Here is a 22,222-nt window from a genome sequence, read left to right as displayed (position 1 = left end):
AAGGCATGAATTAAGTAGGCCCCTACTTATCGTGGTTGCTAGCGAAGAACTTGTTACCTAATGGTAACCACCAGTCCTGTGCGCTCCTGGTGCTGCACGGGTCATTTTTGACCCTACTGCACAGTAGCTTGGGCTATCACTCAGTAGTGGTGGTGTCACAGTTTGTGCTTGCCACTGCTACATTACCGTAGCAGTGAGCTACATCACCATAGCCCATCACTGCAGCAATGTAGTGGCTCATGTAGACATGCCCAGTATGTGTGGCTCTTACAGCATTTATTTCATTTTGTTCAGTCATTCTCTTATAAAAGTGACTTGTTTTATGTTGTACTTCTAATTGTTTGAGCTGGGGTCTGCAGCATATTTTCCTTAAAATCATGAACTCTAGTATATTTACTGGATGTGAAGGACCCCAGCTGGGGATGTCTGCAGCATACCAAATGGGTTGCCATTCGCCCTCTAGCCACATGGTAGTCAGCCTGTGGTTTCCTCTGTCCCCTTGTGTTATGAATCTTATGTTACTCCACAGGGTAGAAATGAGATAAACATCATCTTCGATAACACTGTGTAGCCTTGCTGCTTTATGAGTTTTTGGCCATGCAACGTTGCAATGGAAACACATGGAGAAATGCAGAATTTGACATTCCCCAGGCTAACATAAGTGCAATCACCTTATGAATATGGCATTATTGGTGCACATTGAAACTGTGTTCCTGCTGTCTGATTGTCTTTCAATGGATTTTTTAAGTGTGTGGAAAATGAGGTACGGGTATTCTAGGAAGGGGTTTAAATGATTTCCAGCATAGTTTTATCTGTACAGTTTTCCCATCACACCGAGCTGAACTCTGAAGAGCCAAAGGAGAGAATGAAACGTGGATTCGTGTGATACCTGTGTATAGCTCACAGCTAGTAATTGCAGGTGAACTGTAAGATCCTTAACAGCACATCACAGCATTGGCTGTTGTGCTGAGAGAAACAATAAATACAGAGAGAGATTTAGAGAAGTCTGGAGAGTTGTTTCTCCAGACAGACCCCATTATTTTTCTCCTCTGGTGAAATACAAAATGTTAGCCCTTGAGGTTTTGTAGGGTGGATAAAGTTTATTCATTTATCACCTTTTGAGCACGATGAGTAAGTCAAAGGAGGTATTTTCCTCCTGTGACTTGATTAAGCCCATGTGCAAAAAGTATCTTCCAAGGAACTGACTGTGGATGTAACAGTAAGGTTTAAGCTTCATCCAGGAATCCCTAATGTAGGCCCTACCTCAGCCACTTACTTAAGTTGATATAACTAAAGCTTTTGTTAATGTAGAAATGCAAATACCCATTTTGATCTCTTCATTGCCTATTTACCTTTTTCATTTATTCAGATTATGTTTGTTTTTACATGTCTAATCTACATTGTTTTAAGTTATGACCTGTCCATGTGAACTGAGGAGAAATCAGAGATATGCTGCCAGGTTTTGACATTTGATACCTAGATAATGATGTTAGCATCCCATTGCTGTCTAATGGAGTGAATGACCTGTTGACCCTGTGAATTCCATGGCTCCTACTTGAAGCAAAATCCCAATGGAGGTCAATCAAAGTTTAGCCTGGATAAAGACTACAGACTTTATCAGACAGCTTACACCTCAGGGTACTTGAGCTGGCAAGCATCATAGCTCAGCCACTGGCACGGATCTTTGAGAACTCGTGGTGCTCAGGCGAAGTGCGCGAAGATTGGAAGAAGGCCAATGTGGTGCCTATCTTCAAAAAAAGGAGGAAAATAGACCTGGGGAACTACAGGTCCATCAGCCTGACCTCTATCCCTGGGAAGATCTTGGAAAAAATCATCAAAGAGACCATTTTTGACAAACTGGCTGAGGGCAACTTCTTGAAGGATAGCCAGCACGGGTTTGTTGTGGGTAGGCCTTCCCTGACCAATCTCCTCTCCTTCTGCTACCAGGTGACCTATCACCTGGACAAGGGAGAAGAGATTGACGTCATATATCTTGACTTTAAAAAAGCTTTTGATCTGGTATCCCGTGATCGCCTTATAGAAAAACTGGCCAACTGTGGCCTCAGCTACATCACAGTCTGCTGGCTGGGGAATTGGCTTTGTGGTCAGACCCAGAGAATGGTAGTTGATGGAAGTCAATGATTGTGGTGTGCTGTGATCAGTGGGGTCCTCCAAGACACCATCCTTGGGCCTATCCTTTTCAACATCTTCGTTAATGATGTGGACATTGGTATCAGAAGCGGACTGGCCAAGTTTACCAATGACACCAAACTTTGGGGAAAGGTGTCCACACCCAAGGACAGGATAGTGATCCAGGCTGACCTTGACAGGCTCAGAAAATGGGCGAATGAAAACCTGATGGCCTTCAACTCTGAAAAATGCAAAGTACTCCATCTTGGGAAGAAAAACCTACAGCATGGTTATAGGCTCGGCAGTGCTATGCTTGCTAGCACCATGGCCGAAAGGGACTTGAGTGTCATGAATCACCACAAGATGAATAGGAGCCACCAGTGTGATGCTGAAGCTGGCAAAGTGAGCAAAACTGTGGCTTACATCCATAAATGCTTTTCTAGCAAATCCCAGGATGATATCCTCTCGCTGTATTCGGCTTTGGTGAGGCCAGAGCTGGAGTACTATATCCAATTCTGGGCTCCACAATTTAAAAAGCATGTGGAGAAGCTTGGGAGAGTGCAGAGGAGAGCCATGTGCATGATCAGAGGGCAGGAGAACAGACTTTATGATGAGAGGCTGAGAGCCATGGAAGTCTTCAGCCTGGAAAAGCACAGGCTCAGGGGGGACCTGGTGGCCACCTATAAGCATAGAAGGGATGTGCATCAGGATCTGGGGGAACGTCTGTTCACCAGAGCGTCCCAAGGGAAGACAAGGTCAAATGGTCACAAACTCCTTTAAGGCCATTTCAGGCTGGACACAAGGAAGAACTTTTTTACAGTCTGAGCCCCCAAGACCTGGAACAGGCTGCAGCCAGAGGTGGTGCAAGCACCTACTCTGGACTCCTTTAAGAGTCAGTTGTACATTTATCTTGCTGGGATCCTGCCCCTGGGGTAGGGGCTGGACTTGACGATCTTCCAAGGTCCCTTCCAGTCCTAATGTCTATGAAATCTATGACTTGGCCCCATATTCATTTTCTGGCTCCAGGATCAACTGTTGACGTGATGCGCATCTGAGATGCATTTGTTGTCAAATGCATGAAATATTATTAAAGCTCATCATATCACAGAGCTAGGATTGTAGCAGATTACTTAAAAATGGAAATTAGATCCATTATACTCCTCTAACAGCAGAATGGTATACATCAGGTTGATGGCTTGCTTGATTTTGTTGAAAAGGACAAAATAATGGGCATATTTTCTGTGGTGATTCACTGGCATCTAAAATACTTTTATTTTGGATATTAATAGTGCAAGATTAATTTACAACAGAAATGTTGCTTCTTTTTCTCATGGGGCTAAAGTAATGTATTCATTATATTTCAGCAAATGAGTTCCAGGACCCATTGTAGTAGGTACAGATCTGCTTTATAGACATAGGGCAGGTGTCAAGCTGTTCTAGGGAATGTGCTGCTGGAAACACACCCTGCCCACTAGTCCCCTCCTCATGCCAAAATATGTTATATCTCAGCTCCCAATTGAGAGCCTGAAAGTGGTGTGGGCATGCCCTGAGAGTACGCCAAAAAAGTAGCTACCTGACTCTTCTTTTGGCATTAAGAGTATGTGGAGCAAGAATGCATGGGCTGAGTTTATTTTTGTGGTAGCACTTGATAGCACTATCTGATGCAGCATAGATATACCAATAGTGAGAGTCCAGCCTTGAAAAAGTCATCATCTCAATACATATAAGAACATATGGAGTCATACCTGTAGTCCATCTAGCCCAGTATCCTGTCTCTGATAGTGGCAGAGGTGTCAAATTCTCCTGAGGCCCTGGGCTGGATCTGGACCAAATGGCTACCCATGGACAAGATCCAGCATGGGGCAGCCACCGTGGTCACTGCAGCAGCTGTGGGTCCAGCAGCAGTGAGGGCTCTGGAGGAGGCAGTGGTGAGTCTGGAAGTGGTGAGGGGTTTGGAGGAGATGGCAGTGGATCTGAAGGTGGTGAGGGGGGTCCAGAGGTAGAAGCAAAAGGGGTTTGGTGGCAGTGGTGGATCTGGAACTGGGTTCAGAGGTCTGCGGGACACCAACAGCAGGCCAAACTTGCTGCAGATGGCCAAAGTTAGGGGGGGTTAAAATAACCCAAATTCTGCACCAGGCCACACCCCCAACTTCCAGTGGCCTGCCAGTGGCCCAGTGGGCCAGATCGAGAGGCTTTGTGGGCCAGATGTGGCCCGTGGGCCATGTTTGACACCCCTTCTTGGAAAAGGGAAAACAAATGAACAGGGTATATCTAGAGTGACCTGTCCCCTGCTTATCAGCTTTCCTAGCATCCACCATCATTGCTTTAGAGATGCCAGAGGATACATCCTTCACTTCTGTTTAATAATTACTAATAGATCTGGCATCCATGAAATGGCCTTAGTACCTTTTTGAACCTGGCTGTACTATCTGCCTCTACAAGCTCCTATGGTAATGAGTTCCACAAGACAACTATGCGTGGAGTAAAAAAAGTGTGCAAGGCAAAAAAAGAATGAATGGGGAGGGAGACACAAAGAGACTTCATGGTTTGCCTGAAGTCACACAATATGTGAGCAGAGTAGAGGGGGAGTAGAGATACTGCTCAGCTATATTACAGTGAGGACCATATCAGTACCTACATAGCTCAGTAGAGAAAGCCATTAAATAAGTTTCAACTAGTCAGTTGGGGCTTCTGAAACCAAGCTGAGCAATTTGAAATAGGTTTTGACATGGAAGCCAGGAGCCAGTGGAACAAAGATAGGGAAGGGGGGTGATGCCCTCTACACATGAGCAAAGGTTTTATAGCAATTCCTGCTGGCAGCTGCAATCTGTTATGTACTCTCTTGTTTTGCTTTTTAGACGCAAATCTGGACATAAGAAGCATGACTTCAAATCACAGCAGTTCATCCCAGGATGAATATCTCCCTCACTACATTCGGGATGAGGACCCTTTCACATCAAAGCTCTCTAAGGAAGCTGATATAGCAGCTGGATTTTATTTAACTATCGTTGGTAAGTGTCTTCAATTATTCATTGGAAGGTGTGCAAGCCACAGTGCTGTTTGTCAGGCAGCTGCAGAAAAAGCTGTAACAAGAAAAGATTGTGATGGGTCATGCAATGGAAAGAAAGATATGGTGGGATGGTGGCTTAACACTTTTGTATTAGGAATGTGGGTATTTCATAGACATTAGGGCTTGGAAGGGACCTTGCGAGATCATTGGGTCCAGTTCCCCAGCCCAAAAGGTGGGGAGTCAGCTGGGGTCAGCAGTTTCTTGAAGGTATCCACCATTTTGCCCAATGCTCGCACCATTTTTGGGGGGAGTCTATTCCAGATTCTGGAGACTCAGATGGTAAAGAAGTTTTTTCTATGTCCAGTCTAAAACCATCTTCCAGCAGTTCATGACCATTAGACCTTGTCTTCCCTTGGGGCGCTCTGGTGAACAGACATTCTCCCAGTTCCTGATACATCCCCCTTATATACTGTCACCAAGTCCCCCCTGAGCCTTCTCTTCTCCTGGCTGAAGAGTCCCATGCCTCTCAGCCTCTCCTCATAAGGCCTGTTCTCTTGACCTCTAATCATGTGCGTGGCTCTCCTCTGGACTCTCTCAAGTTTCTCCACGTTTTTTCTAAAGTGTGGAGCCCAGAATCGGACTCAGTACTCCAGCTGCGGCCTCACTTTACCACTGAGTAAAGTGGGAGGATGACTTCTTGGGTCTTGTTTGAGATGCATCAGTAGATGCAAACCAGAGTTTTATTTGCTTTGCTGGCCGCGGCATCACTTTGGTGGCCCATGTTCATCCTGTGATCAATCATGGCCCCCAAGTCTCTTTTGTTCATGGTGCTAGTGAGTGTAGCACTGCTGAGCCTATAAGTATGATGTGGTTTTTCTCTCCCGAGGTGGAGCACCTTGCATTTCTCTGTGTTGAATGTCATCAGGTTTTGATCTGCTCACCTTGTGAGCTTGTCCAGGTTGGCCTGAATCACCAGACTATCCTTTAGTGTGACTGCATTTCCCCATAGTTTGGTGTTATCTGCAAACTTAGCCAGTCTGCTTCTGAAACCAGATAATTTGTGAATATATTAAAGAGTAATGGTCCAAGTACTGACCCTGGGGGACTCCACTGGTCACCAGGTGCCATGTTGACTTGGTTCCATCGACTGTCACTCTCTGGGTCTGACCACAGAGCCAGTTCCTCAGCCACTGGACTGTAAGGTTGTTGAGTCCACAGTTGCCCAATTTCACCATGAGGACATCATGGGAGACCAAGTATTGCTGTAATGTGTCAGGCCAGTGGTCCATCCAGGCCAGTAGCCTGCTGTAGACAGCAGTCCTCTCTAGATACTTCAGAGAAAAGTGCAAGAAATCCCTCAATGAACAGTTGTTTGCTAACCTGCTCACAGGAGTGCTCCAGCACCTGTGCTTGCCCCAGCTGTATAAAAAGTTGCCCTGGTGAGCGGCTCAAGACTACTTGCTCTCAGGAGCTTTTGGGGCCCAGCCAATTTGTATCTGTGGACACTAGCCCCTTATGCCATCTGGACTACTGAAGCAGCCCTAACCTAGAGTGACCCTTGCACCCTCTACCCACTGCAGCAGTCTGGCAGTGGGGGCTGCTGCCTGGCTGTGACCTGCTGCCACCTGCAACAGCATGCGGCCCCACGGCTGTGTGCCTGCCAGGCCCAGACGAGGACTACAGAGCTGCCTGGGCTGTGGTGCGGGCACTGTAGGAGAGCCTCCTGCACCTCTGGACCAGCTGCCAGTGGGCTGTGTCTGCACAGTTGGCCTTTGTGCGGCACTGCTGTCATATCTTCTGGTGCTCCCACCCTGCCATTCCCCCCCCTCATTGCAGAGGCCCCACTTTGAACTATGAAAGCATGTCCTTCTGGCCCCAAATGGCCAGGTCAGCCACCTTGTCTGCCCTCCAGCTGGGTCCCTGGTGCTGGCCCTGGGCAGGCTCCTCTGCCTGGGTCTCACAACTTGTCTCACTATTAGAGAGCCTGGTGTTCCCTGTTTAAAAATAGCAAATTCTGATAAAACCCCCAAATTCTCTCATTAAAATACCCCAAATCTGTGTTCTTCTGTGATTCAAATGAAACTCCACTATATAGAGAGGATCAATTGGGCAAAGTTTTACTGATATATTTACCATTTTAAAGCAATTTGGCAGCCTACCAGTGCCACTATCATCATAATAAAAAATCTAAATATTTATACACTGGCATTTGCTTCTGGGTTTTTAAACACAGAAAAATCAGAGCTGCCCCTGCCCACTTTGCTCACCAGGAGGTGGAGCATTGCCCTGCCCTTGCCCCTTACTCCTGAGCCACAGGCCCTGCCTGCCCCCACTAGCTCCCTCCTGGCAGCAGCTCTGTCCCAGCACCAGGACATGGGTCCAGCTGAAACTGTCTCACTGGCTGCATTGTGGTTCTGAGCTCTTCTGCTCCTTGTGCCTGTGCCCAGGCCCCAGTGATCACCATGCCATTCCCAGGAAGTCCTTGACTGGGGCTCAGGGACAGGGTTGGGCAAGACCCTTCTGCTCCAGGCTGGCCTCCCTCTGTGCAGGCTGCTCTAGCCTTGCTCTGGCAGCCTCTCCTACCCAGAGTGCTCCCCCACCTCCAAACCCCATCTCTACCCTCAGCCTGTCACCCCCAAGAGGTTCCTGAGACCAGGAGCCTCCCCACGCTGGGGCCACATAGTTTCATGGCCCATCACTGGTGTGAGCTGGGACAGGGCTGCAGCATGGCAGTTGCCCCTGCAGCTGCAGCTCCCACCAGCAGGTCCTGTCCCATCCCATATGACTGGCTGGGCATGTAGGATGTGAGTTTTGTGGGGGGATGTGGGTCAGGGCCTCGGTCATGCCGCAGTCTTGCTCTGCTTCTGCTTGCCCTGCAGGATTAGGCAGCATGCTGGAGCATCAGGGGCACCATAGCAATGCTTTGGTCAGATGCCAAAGCGTCTCTGGAGGACCCAGTCTCCACTTGCTTCGTGCCCTGCACTACTTTTTTTCTGGGTGTTTTTTCTTTCATACCTGGAAATCCAGGTATCAAATTTAGAGCCCGTGCTGCAAATAGGCAGCGCGGGGAACATTTTTTCATTCTTAGTGTTCCTTTTGCAGCTAGTTTGACAACAGGCACATGCATGCTAGTCGGGATGCATCCATTGGGATCAAGCACTTTGCACGCCCTCAAAAAATGGGAGCCTGCTGACAAAAGCACATCGTTTTTTAACAAGAGCACTGGCATGCACGTAGCTTTGTAATTTTGCTTCTGAGTTCAGTATTGCCTCTCTTGGCAAACAAGCATTTATTTGTTTGACTGTCAGGCTCTGCCCAGTTGGCAAGCTCAGTTTAATTATTTGCCACCTTATTTGCTTGTGTTTCGGTGGGGAGGAGGGTTATAGAAGATGAGAGCTAATGTCATTTTTTGGAGCAAATGTTTTTGTTGCTTAAATATTTGTATTATTTTTGGCCATGTGTACAGACAGATCTTACCCTCAGCTGCTGAACTACAATTTTGCTTGTGATCTTCTGCAAAAATCCCACTAATCTTCAAAGTAACTGGAGTGAAAATAGGTGGCTTCAGGGAAACTTCCCCACCTTGTGATTTCTTGTGAAGGTGATATTGTGGGCACTTTTCCTTTTGCCCGGAGACACAGATGAAACCATATCTTGCAGATAGGGAAGGCCCATTTATCTGTCCTAACAAATTCATTAACACTTATTAGAGTGTTTCTTTATATATCCTAGCTAAACTGAAAAAATGCCATGCAAGTCACATGCATGGCATTCAGAAAGCAGTGCTTTGAGACTCTGTTCCCACTTTTTTGTTATATATGCAGCCTTGTTAGTAGCCAAAGCTGTAGTGCTTTAAAGGAACTCCAGATTTCTGTACTGTTCTTACCACTTTCTTACTCACGGTTCTGAAGTTGATGGTTTTTAAACAAAAGACCATCTCATAGAAGAGATTTGAGTTCCAAACTCCCCACCATTAGCTGTTGTGAAGTTTCCATAAAACAATAATACAGTGGCCCTCAAGATTTGTCATCTGATTTGTAACAAGATTAAACCAAGAGTGTCTTTAAGCAGCTCTTCCAAGTCACTTCCATGACTTTCAGAAGGCTTTGATAAGCACATTTTCCACAATTGATCTGAACAAAGTGCGATCCCCATGTTTTTCAGACAGCATCCAATTAGCTTTTCATAGCAGTCTTCTCTAGAGCTGGTTACAGACATGGGAAAAAACAAAACAAGGAGAACAAGGAGGTGGCTCTACCCTCTTCTAGAAGGGTAAACAGGAAGGAGAACAGCAACTTTACAGAGTTGGCTTTGCCATCAAGAATGAACTCTTAGACCAGCTCAATGAGTTCCCTATCAGAATGACTGAGCACCCCATGACTCTCCACCTTAAATTGGCAGGGAGCCAATACAACACCGTTATCAACACGTGTACCCCAACTCTTGACACCACTGCTGAAACAAAGGAGGAATTCTTTGCCAACCATGACCAAGTCCTCTGTGATGGTCTGGAGGGAAACAGTTATTCTGCTCAGCAATTTCAATGCCAGAGTCAGAAGGGACTCAAATCTCTGGAATGGAGGAATCAGCAAGGAAGGAGTGGGAAAGGTCAACTCTAACAACATTCTCCTCTTGACCAAGTGCGCAGAACATGGACTCGCCATCACCAACAACCTGTTTCATCAGAAAAACAGATACAATACGTCCTGGCAATAGACACAATCTAAGTATTGGTACTTGATTGACTATATTATTGTTCACACCCAGGATCGCAAAGATGCATGCCTTACTTGAACTATGCTAGGACTCATCTGCTCAATTATGTTACTCGAATTGTCATCCAAACGAAGTCTGCAACAGAAGCAATGCTGACAGAAGTTCAGTGTCAAAGAACTCAAGGACCCAATCAAGTGAAATCTTCTCCCAGTGCCTCAATGAAAAGCTGGTGAATTGCAATCAACCACAATGGGACAATGTCGACAGTGTTTGGGGTGCCTTTAAGTCCATTGTATTCTGCGCTTGTGAAGAGATGCTTGGATTCACTGCCAGGAAACATCGAGACTGTGGATTGATGAGAATGACTGGAAGATCCAAGAACTGATTGATTGTATTCACAAAGCCTTTTGTGCTTAGCAGAATGACATCAGCTCAAAGCAAAGGAAATTGAATCATCAACAAGCCAAGACAAAGGTCCAAAGAACAGATGGTATAGATGGTGGGAAGACAAGACAAAGGAGGTTCAACATTTTGCTGACATGCATGATATGTGTGGTTTTTTCAAAGCCACCTGCAGTCCAAGAACTCAAAAACCAACCTCCTTGAGACTTGAGGATGGAGGAGACCTGATTAAGGAAAGGGGAGCCATCAATGCCTCCTTGAAGGGAGTGTTCTGAAGTCATTGAGACTGTTGTTGACTGAGACTGCTGTTGATGACAGTGTTATTAGTTCCATCCCACAACAACCAGTTAGAGATTATCTTGGAATGCCTCCAATCCTTGATGAGATGAGGAAAGCCATCAAGCAGATGAAGAATGACAAGGCATCTGGATCAGGTGGAATCCTTGTTAGAATCTTCAAGTTGGGGTGAGAGAAGCTTACAGCACAGCTCTGTGATCATGAAAATCTTTAAGAAAGGAGACAGGTTTGAATGGAAATTACAGAGGGATCACCTTGCTGTCTACTACCAAGAATCCTTCTAAACCATCTCTTTTCACTTGCTGAAGAGCTCCTCCTGGACTCCCAGTGTGTGTTAAAGACATCAAGAGTCACAACCAACTTGATCTTTGCTTCTCACCAGTTAGGAAAATGCTGGGAACAATATAAATTCCTCCATGTGGCCTTCTTTGACCTCACAAATGCCTTCAACTTTGCCAACCAAGAAACACTATGGTAGATCTTTCTGAGGTACAGATGCCCACCAAAATTCTTCACCTATTCTTCACCTGCTCCACAATGGTATCTGAGTGTTGGTTCTCAGTAATCACAGATCCCTTTGAGGTTAAGGTAGGAGTTAAGCAAGGCTGCATCATCGCTCTGACACTCTTCTCAACAGTCCTCGTTGCACCGCTACATCTGATCACTGACAAGCTTCCAGTCAGAGTGGTGCTAAACTACCAAATGGATGGTAAACTATTTAATCTCAACAAACTCCGAGCCAAAACCAAGATCCCCAGAACTCAGTCATTGACTTCCAGTATGCTGATAGTGCTGTAGTTTGTGCTTATTTGGCAGCAGACCTTTAGGTAATCGACGATGTCTTTATGAAGGCATACAAGAAAATGGGACTAATGCTTAACATTCAGAAGACTAAGATTCTTCATCAACAAGTTCATAATGAACAGTTCCCAGCTCCAGTAGTTCAGATTTATAGTGAGACTCTGGAGAATGTTGGGTATTCCCTGTACCTCCAAATCTCTCTCTCACAGAAGGCTGACATCAATGATGAAATCTAACATTGCTTTAAATGTGCAAGTGCAGCCTTCAGATGCCTGAGAAAATGGGTGTTCAAAGATCATAACATCAGATTCAAAATCAAGCTCATGGTTTATCAGCAGCCATGATCCCTACCTTCCTGTATGGTGCTGAGACGTGTACAATCTACATGAGACACCTAAAGTTTCTGGAGAACTACCATCAACTCTGCCTATGGAAGATTATTTGAATCCAGTCGGAAGACAAATGGACCAACATTAGCATCATCTTACAAGCAAACACCAATGAGCTTCAAGGTTCAGCATCAACTTCATTGGCCTGGCCACATCATCTGCATGTCTGACTCCAGACTCCTGAAGCAAGTTTTATTTTGCCCAGAAGGAGGGCAGAGAAAGCCTTTCAAGGATATTCTTCAGGTCAAATTGGAAAAAAATGCAACATTGAGATCAATTTGTGGGAGACTACTGCCCAGGACCACCCCAAAAGGAGGAAGAATTTGCTGCAAAAATCTCAGTATTTTGAAACCTCAGAACAACAACAGGAAATTGAAAATGGTAGAAACAGCTTGTTGCAGACAGAATGAGGAATTGAGAGCCATCCACTCCACATAGAAATACATGCCGGAGTTGCAGAAGGAACTGTCAGTCCCGGATTGGCCTTGTTAGCCATTTTTGGACCTATAGATAAGACAATCAGAGAAGACAATCATCCTCAACTGTGAGGAATTGCTGCTGCTTATTTTCCAGCATGCATGCACTTGCTTTAGCATGCTGAAGATGTTTGTTATTCATAGTGAGGCTATGATAAGAGTGCTTCCTGATCAAGTTTGCAAATGACTTGAAATGGGAAAGTACTGCAGACACTTTGGAGGATGGGAGTAGAACAAAAATTTTCTTGATAGTTTGAAGAGCTAGGCTGGGGATCACTGAATGAAGTCCAACACAGATACCTACACCTAGGGAAGAATAACCAAATGCATAGATACAGAACAGGAGGTAACTGGCTCAGTATTTGCATTGATGAGAAGTAGGGGTGCACCAATTCAGATTTTTGGTGCTGATACCGATAGCTGATATTTAAGGAGGCATATCTGCTGATACCGAACTGATTTCTGATACAGCTGTCTCCAGCTGGTAAGTCCAGTGTGGTGGAAGGGGAAGAGGGAGGGAAGGGGCATGGGGGGGAAGATCAATGCCCCCTGTGGTGAGGGAGGGGGCAGGGACAGGCGTTGCTTAGGCAGGATGGGGCCAGAGCCGTGGCTCATGGGAAGGAGGGGAGGCGGCTCTCACTGCTGATTGCACCCTGGGAGGGCATGGTAGGCAGGTGTGTGCCTCCTGCATCTGTGTGGGGCAGGGTGGAGCAGGGTAGAGCAGACTACAGTCAGGGCTGTGCGGGGCTTTTCTTGGCAGGGGCTGGGCTTGGAGCAGGTGCCAGCAGTGCTGGAAGGATGCTGTATCTACCCCAAATTTTGCTGCAGCTCTGCTCCCCACTCCATTGCTGCCAGCCATCCAGTGCAGCCCTGGCTCAATGCCCTGCCTCCACCTATGTGCCAGAAAGAGCTGGGGCAGCACCAGGTAGCTGGCGGTGCCAGCACTGGGAGCGGACTGGCAGCAAAATTTGGGGTTGATTGCAGCATTCTCCCAGTGCTGCCAAAGCCCACCCCAAGCCCAGCCCCCCACTGAGATGAGTCCCATACAGCCCCGGCTGCAGCTCACCCTGCCCATGCAGATCCGGGGGGCACACGGCCCCCCCGTGCCTTCCTGGGATGCATGTCTCCCCGCCATGAACTGTGGCTCTGCCTCCCGCATCCTGTCTGGGCAGTGCCTGCCCCTGACCCCTCCCTCACTGTGGGGGGCATTGATTTCCCCCCCCATGCCTTTTCCCTGCCCCCTTCCCTTCTACCACACTGGACTTACCAGCTGGAGGCAGCTGTCAATGCTGTCATCTGTGCTCTTTGCTGCCTGAGTGCTGTGCTGTGGGTATGCACAGCACGGGCATTTATCAGCCAACGTATTGGCCCCATTGGGCCAATATCTGATACAGCCAGTTTTCTTTATATCAGTACCGATCCGATATTGGACCGATGTATCGGTGCACCTCTAATGAAAAGGATTTATGAGTTTTGGTGGATCAGAGACTCAGTGTCAGTCAGCAATGTGACATAGTCACAAAAGAAACAAATGTAATTGTGGGCTGCTTCAACAGGAGTGATTGTGCCATTCCACTTGGTTCTGGTTAGGTCACATCTAAAATATTGCATGCAGTTCCGGGCTGCACTTTTAAGAGGGGTGCGGAGAAGTTGGAGAAGACCCAGAGCTGAGAGACAAAAATGATAAAGGACTTGGAAGCCAAGCCATATGAAGAAAGATTGAGAGAACATAGGTATGTATAGGCTGGAGAAAAGGAGATTAAAGTAGGACATGATAACAGTTTTCAAATATTCAGATTCACATTTTGTATTTCCTGTTAGCCAGCCTTAGGGGCCTCTGGGCTGTCTGATCACCACCCCCGTTCCCCAGCCCCCTGAAACACATAACTCTCCCAACTCATGGTATAGGGATGCTAGGCACTTCAACCTGTTTCTCTGAATCATCCTCATGGGGACAGAAACCTAATTTTTAGATATAATCATGCTGAGAGGTACATTTATACTGCTTCCCTGGGGCTCCTGGGTGTCTGGTGCCTCAGGGTGGTTTCACCATCTTGTTGCCAGATTTGGTGCTTGTGAAATGAGAGAAGGTGTGTGGGATTGTTCTTCTCAGTGGCACTGGAGAGATGGCATAGATGTACCCTTAAAGCACAATATGGATTTTGCCCAGTGTATCCCCAAAAAATCTAATGAATGCAAATGAATTTTTGTTCCTCATGCCAGAATCTCCATGTGAATGGATACATTAATACATTGGAAGCAAACACAAAGACTAGAGAGATAACAAGACTCTCCTCTAATTTGGCCTCTGAAGATGCTCTTTACTCTCTTGCACTTTTATGTAGTACTATATACCTGTGCTTCTAAATTAGAATAACCCCCTTTGCCTGTGAGCAGTGACTCCATGAGGCATGATACTACAGAAGATCAGGCCATGAAGTTATGGCTGGCCAGAAAAGGGTGTCTTTTACTTTTATGGTATAAGGGCATTTGTACACGACATGGGAGTTTAATTCCCTCTAAAATGAAATGGTGTTATTTTAAAAACACCACTTCAGTTTAGGGTGAAGTAACCCCATGTGTCATCTACACCCATGTCGGAGCCTAATCCTTACCTGCCTCTCCAGTGGCGGGGAGAGGAGAGTGAGATGCTGACGGGCAGAGTGGTCCTTGAGCTGCGGGGGGAGGAGGGACTAGTGCTTCCCTCCGTGGCAGTGGCACCCATCTGCAGGCATCTGGCTCGGGCAGTCCTGGGGGAAACCGCAGCTGCAGAGGAAGCACCGGGCCCCTGCACAGCCCAGGCAAGCAGGCAGGCTCTGGGTCGGGGGAAAGATCAGGCTTGCCACTTTTTTTTTTTTCCTTCTGTGGAGCCTGCCTTCCCGGGCTGCTGCCGGGCTGTCTGCATGGTCTGCCTGCACAGCCCCTGAGCCGCGAAGAGCCTGGTGCTTCCCTGCGCGACAATAGGGTAGGAAGCTAAAATGCCTCAAAGGTGTTTTACTTTGTAGCACCCCAAAATCATTTGCTGCATCCCAAAGTCATTTAAGGTGAATTACGCTGCCAAATGTGCTACAACAGCTGGAATTAATGTGCAATATGCCGCCAAATGTGCAAACAGTAATGCCATTAAAGTGGTGCAAAAGGCATTTAACCTGCTTTAAACCCACTTTAAAATGTCATCTACAAACACCCTAAGATCTTTCTTTCAAAATCCTAAGTAGCAGTTTCATCTCTATAGTCTCAGATCATTTCTTGTATATGTTAGCAGACCACTTAAATCCTTATTTTGAGGCCATTTATGATAAAATTTTGGTATAGCATTCTTGCTCTGAGCCTAATTTTGATCACAGTACATACAGGCATAAGAGGCCAGCTGCACAGTCATTAGCAGGATCAGGCCCCTGTGTTCATATAGTGCTCATAATAATAACAATAATACTACTGTTATTAATAGTAGTGAATTCTCATATACTGGATAACCCATGTCACAGAAAAAAATGACTTGGAATTATCTGTAGATTTGCAGTCTGTCAAAATTATTGGAGGGTACCAGAAAATGGTATGTATTTTTGAGGGGTATTCCAAAACTAACCTTCATGGTATTATACACAAAATATTATACCTGATTTCCCTAGAGAGGCAATGAAAAATGGGCACAAAAAAGCATTACAGCATTTATTTGACAAAACTAAAATACAGTCATTGACTCAACCTCATAGGAGCTGTGTTGGGGGAAAAAAAGATATTTGTTTCTTCTTATGATTAAGATTAAATTTATAGTCATGAGAACTGGAAACTCTTTAAATGAGTTTTATACCCAGTAGAAAACTATGGAAACATAAAATTATAGGATAATCACATTTCTGGTTAAAGATCCTTTTTTTTTTTTTTTTTTTACAGAACTACAGGAAAATACTAATAACAAGAACAATTTCCAGTATATCGAGAGGATAGTTTTGTTATTCCTTTATCACTGAGGCAAAATCAAATAAAAGAAATGGGTTTTGCTTTGAGTTCTAAAAAGATTTTTAATTCCAGGACATTTGTGTCCTCTGTGAAATCAAGTTCAATAGCTGAGGTCCTACCCCTGGTAAAGCTCCTTCTCTGCCATCCAGGAACCTCCTCATTTTTGGCTGATGATGTCTCTGTTGAGTTATAGCAATGGTAGGAGGCCATGGTTTTTCTAGTAGCGCACGCTAATCCCCTACATATCTTATTGGGACAGAGGCAGAGCTGAATCCGTCTTCAGTAGGCAAAGCTGACCAGGTAGATATGTTTGCACATGATATAGTGAGACGCCAACTTCTGGCCAGCTTCAAATGGAAATGTGGGGTGTGCTTTGGTCCATTAAATGTCCAGCAGTGCTGCAGAGTCCAAAACGATCCTAAACTTGCTAATGGCATTTATCTTAAGGGAAATGGCTTTGGTAGTAGGGGAAGGCATATTCTGCAAAGTGCAATCTCATTCTTGTTTGTGCTAGCTGCTGATTTTTTGGCTTCAGCAGGAGATGGTTGTTTAAGTAGCCGAGCGCTTTTTCATACTGCAACCTGTATGAATGATACAAGGGCAAAGACTGAGCCTTTTGGGATGCTATAGGTGGGAGCTCTGGGGTTGGAAAATAAGTTGCCTACAGTGACCTGTGAGTTTGGTCTGAGATAGAGGCAAGGAGTTTCCCTGAAAAACATGAATATTTTGTAACTAACAGCAGGATCCATTATTTTCTATGGGAAGAGCCAGCGAGATAGATACAGGTGCATTCTGTTATCTATGGGTAAGGAGATCAGCCCTCCCCAAAAAAATGCTTGAAGTCTGTGCTTCTGTCTTTGCCTTGTGGTGAGAAGTTTGACTGCCAAGTTTCGGCTAGCTAGCTGGTGGCACTGAAGATGGATTTTTTGCCAGGTTTTCAATCAGCTTGCCTGGAAAAGCAGGATGACATTTTGTCATGGCTGTAGCTTCAGTGGTTGATTTCTTTAGCATTCATCGGACTACTTTAGGGAGTATGGTACCTTCTCATCCGGATGGGAGATGTCAAGGATCATTGGTGCTGATTTCTGCATTTCTACCATCCAGCAGAGGCAGGATTCAGAGTTATGGTGATGATCTGGATTATTTTCAGTGCTATAAAGGCTTCTCTTTGTTTGAATAGGGCAAAATCCTTGCAGGAAGCAGTGTCATTCTGTCCCTGTGCCATTGTCATTCTGTCCCTTACCTCTGGAAACCCATTGAGCCATTTCAGGTGTTTGTAATCCTATTAGTGAAAAAAGATGGTCCTTATTCCTTGCAGGAGCATGTGTTACATTCAGGGATTTATGGAAAGCTGTTTCAATTTTCAAAGCTGTTTGGGGCCTGGCAAAGATCCACAGGGAATGATTTCCATGGCAGAGGAGGGATGGGCTCTCTAGGCCTTGTCCGTGGCAGCCGCATGGCGCTTTACTGAACGACTCCAGTGCTGTGACTCAGGATAACAAATGATTTCCTCTGACACCAATGAAGAATTCATTTTCCCTCTTGCTTTTCACCCACCAGATGCCTGATAATGGCACTCTCTGTGAACCGTATGATGGCTCTGCCTCCCTCCAATACCACTTGGTGAAGAGACATTTCCTGTTTAAAAGGATTGCTCAATGCCTCTCGTCTCTGGCTTTTTCTGCACTAGAAAATTCTTGGGAACATGCCATAACTAACACAGTGTGAAACAGGCCAGGGAAGTAGCGCTGTTGTGTTTAAAACCCTGTCAGTGGGTGACATCTAGCCGGGGGCTGGCTAACTTCAATCAGTTAAAACCAGTGTAAATGTGGGAGACCCTGTCCCACGATTAGTTCGTGCAGGTTCTAGTCCAGGTCTTTTCCAAATGTCGACGATTCCCCTGAGTATAGGGACGGATTTGGTGAGAAAGGAGAGATTTCAGTATGCCTGGATGATGGGTGGGAGTGGGGTTGGGGGCAGGGGGCAAGGCTGGGGAAGAAATCTTTAAAGTTGTCTTTTGACAACTGTGAACTCTGGAGCAGTGCCTGGAGCGAAGAAGCCACAGTCCTCTCTGAATACTTGCATAGTAGCAATGTGCCCTCTCTACCCATTGGAGGAGTTATATCATCTTTATTAACATAGCGTCTGACCACTGCACAGTTTTAATACTTCATTTGCTTCTGAGCTCTTAAAAAATCCTACTCATTGGCCCTGTGCATCTTTAGGCACATTTTATGTAGAGAATGAACACTTGTAACGTCTTGGAGCAGCATCTCACATTCTTGGTCCAGGGCCTCATATGCACCCCTTAACAAACAAATAATTTCCCCCTCTCTGGAAGTTTATACTTGTCCCGGCTGTCTCCCCGAGCTTTCCCACTCCTGGGTTTTCTGAGCTCCTTCTCAGTTGAAAGCCTTGGTGCAGGCCTTGCTAGACACCCCCAGCCCCGATGTGAATCGTAATGGAACTTAGGCAGAGCCCAGGTGCTTGATCTGCCTTATTTCTCAGCATAGGCCAGACCCCAAACTAGGTGTCTAGGGATATTTTGAGGCCCAAATTAGGTGCTTGTGAGAATGATCTGGGTTTGGCCTTTATCTCAATATTTGACTCCCCTATAAAGCTGATTTAATAAGAAGAGACTAAGGGCTGGAAAACACAGGAGGACAGAGAACTGGGGTGCACTCTTAGTGGGAAAGAGCGCTAAAGGGGAACCAGAAGAGCCTACTGAGGATAGCTGGAGAAGCTAGGTGTGCCGATGACTCTATCATAGGATGATATGACTCCAGGTAAGGTAGATGCGCATACAGACTATTTGTTTAAAACTCTTTCCCTATCTAAATCTTTGTCCCTAGTTCTAGTTGAACGGTTTTTTGTGCAAGGCTCTTTGGTTAAACCATGACACTGGTCAAAGGCTTCTGAAGGGAGCGGTAAGTGCCTGAACTCAGTCAAATGTGTAGGGCAAACCAGTTTATGCAAAAGGCACTGGAATCTTGCCCTGATCTAAGAGTAAAGGAATCTCAGGATTGTACACTGAGATAGATAAGGGCACCCAAGGACATCAAAGACCTGAGGAGGGTCCATGCAAAATTCAGAAAGGGGACAGAGGTACTATAATTCTTGCAGCTGATAGCATTATTCTGAATTGTTGTATTTATGCTTTAAAAGGCACTAAATTCTTTCAGTAAGGTTGCAGGTCTGGTTCTAGTCACCTTAACATTGACCATAATGATCATAAGCCGCCTTTCAGCTACCCGACTCTAAGCCAAATGAATTAACCTGGTCTAACTAAGATTTCATGTTCATACTATAGTTGAAGTAATGCCAAAAGTCCTATTACTTTTCAAAGGACTAGAATCCAGCTTCTTGTTTCATATTTCTATGAGCCATCAATGTGCCCTTGTGGCAAAGAAGGCTAATGGCGTATTGTGCTGCATTACTACAAGCATTGCCAGCAGATTGGGGGAAGTGATTATTCCCCTCTCTTCAGCACTGGTGAGACCACATCTCAAGTGCTGTGTCTGGTTTTGGTCCCCCACTACAGAAAGGATGTGGACAAAACAGAGACAGTCCAGCAGAGGGTAATGAAAATGGTTAGAGGGCTGGGGGACATAATGTTTGAGGAGAGGCTGAGGGAATGGGTTTATTTAGTCTACAGAAGAGGAGGCTGAGGGGGGATTTAATAGCAGCCTTCAACTACCTGAAGGGGCATTCAAAAGAGGATGGAGCTGGACTGTTCTCAGTGGGGGCAGATGACAGGACAAGGAGCAATAGTTTCAAGCTGCAGCAAGGGAAGTTTAGGTTAGATATTAGGAAGAACCTTCTCACTAGGAGGGCAGTAAAACACTGGAACAGGCTGCCCAGAGAGGTGGGGGAAGCTCCATCCTCGGAGGTTTTTCAGACCTGGCCGGCAAAGCTTTGGCTGGGATGATCCAGCTGGGGCTGGTCCTGGTTTGAGCAGGGGTTGGACTAGATGTGACCTCCTGAGGTCCCTTCCAACCCTCATTTTTTATGATTCTATGATCATTTTTTTGTACTATCATCAGAAATGCCTATTTATGGTTGCCTAAAAATGTGAAACTAATACCTAGGGATAAAACAGCACAAACTAAATCTTCTGTAGAAAAAGACGAATGAGAGCTGAAAGTAGAGCAGTTCCTTAGTGGGAAATGCTGCTGTTGAAGGAGATTTGTTTACAAGCCAAAAATGATTTCTAATTTAAACTGCTTTTTAAGTCAATGTGGATTTATTCCCTTCTGGGTTTGAAACTTTGGGTAGGGAAGGACTCTCAAAGAGGACACAGCTGAAGCTGTTTTGGATTGCAAAACAGAGATGATTTATGCTACAGCCTCCTGCTAGTTTTTTTTTTTTCTATTACCACGATGCAACTTCTGCTCCTCTTCGGGGTGCAAAATAGAGTGTTTTTTTCTGGAGACACTGCAAGCCAAACCACTCCTGGTTACATCATTTTGTGTCTACACTCTTAGCTAATCAGTTTATCGATGATCTCCCGAGGTCCCTTCCAGCCCTAATGTCTATGAAATCTATGAAATCTATCCTTGATATACAATGTATGCCTCTGTTTGCCAACTGGTTGGCAGAGTACATGCAGGAGTGGTAGTCATGTAGCCGTCATCAGGATTGTACATGTTACCCTTTTTATAACTCCACTATATAATGCCTTGGCCATAGATCAAGTTTTCTTTTCTTGTAGCATTTCCCAGGAGACACGAGGGTTGGACTGTTGCCTGCCATTGCCAGTGAGTTAATTCCCTCTATCACAGCAGATCCCACAAGGGATTTGCTGGAGTATATTATATTCTGCAGTGCTGTGCTCTGTCCAGATGTCAGTGGCGCAACACTTCCCTGCTCCGTCGTGTAGTACTACACCATGAGAAATTTTCTTGCATTACTCTTGAATTCTTCCTTTCCTGATTCAGCCTATCGTTCTTGCTGTATTATCACACCCTGTTCTCTCTTCTTGATTGCCATTGTTTTGGAGGATGAAGACTTATAATTTCATAAGCCTCCAGTCCCGGCTGTATTCATTTTTGTTACTCTTTTCTGAGTGCCTTCTAGCTTGAAGTCTCTCTGAGGTTGTGGACTTTAGGGCTAGGGCACACAAACTGGTTGTCACAAGGTAAAAAGGGGCTGGGATTTACCACGTATCATCTGTTCTATAGTAACTGCTGATGATAAAAGGGGCAGCTTAGCCTTTTTTCAGTTGATGATGGTTTCCTTTTCATTTGCCATGGGGTAAGAAGGTGCACACAGACAGTTCCCAGGGAGTCACTGATGTCTGTTAAGTGCCTGCCCCATTTTTCCTCACCATAACTGGTTGGGTTGCCTACAGGGATGGATCCAGATGGGGTACCGTGGTGCAGTCGCACCCCTCTTTGATTCCTGATCCACCCAGTTTAAAACCAACTGCCTGGCAGTGGCAGTAGCATTTCTATTCAGGCAGCAGTAAGGGAGTTACTTGACTCCATGGCTCATTGCAATCTACCCATTCCTTCTAAACTTCTTATTCCACAGGTGTTAATGTCCCCCTCTGCATTTTTAATGGTCTTGATGTTCCACTAATCAAGCAAGTCTTTCTTCAGTAGCTCTGTTATTAGCTGTTCCTCTTAATGGGGCTCTTATTTCACAGCCCTGAGCGTTATTTTTAATTAGAGCTAAAAACATCAGCTCAGGTTTGGAAACATTAAATCAAGTGAACATCCATTCAGGTATGGAAATAACTTTCAGTGAAGCGTTGGATTCACTGTCAAGGTCAAGATGCTCAGGAAGGCTTGCTTTTGTTTAATGAATCTGAAAGAGATGTGCCTTTAATTATAATGATAATCAGACTAAAGAAACAAGATCTTCTGATTACCTTCTACCTAGCTTGTCATGTTTTCATACATAATTTAGGTGTTAGCAAATTAATGCACATTCCAGTAAAGTTATATGTGTTTTTGCTTTGATCTTATAGCTTTCATAGATATCATAGACATCAGGGCTGGAAGGGACCTTGGGAGATCATCGAGTCCAGCCCCCTG

The 22,222-nt window shown here is 45.5% G+C and overlaps 1 protein-coding gene across 1 annotated transcript in view; it reads left to right on the top strand.

Moving 5' to 3' along the window:
• Positions 1-4,995: 4,995 nt before the first annotated feature.
• OPN5 (opsin 5) overlaps positions 4,996-22,222 on the top strand; it is a 34,786-nt gene continuing 17,559 nt past the window's right edge. Inside the window, exon 1 of the mRNA XM_019538095.1 lies at positions 4,996-5,141. Coding sequence (XP_019393640.1) covers positions 5,012-5,141 — 130 coding nt within the window. The 5' untranslated portion in view covers positions 4,996-5,011. The remainder of the gene's footprint in view (positions 5,142-22,222) is intronic.

The sequence above is a fragment of the Crocodylus porosus genome, unplaced genomic scaffold, assembly GCF_001723895.1.
Source record: "Crocodylus porosus isolate Cpor-Errol unplaced genomic scaffold, CroPor_comp1, whole genome shotgun sequence".
In the NCBI taxonomy this organism is placed as follows: Eukaryota; Metazoa; Chordata; order Crocodylia; family Crocodylidae; genus Crocodylus; species Crocodylus porosus.
This window is presented reverse-complemented; position numbering and strand designations above follow the sequence as displayed.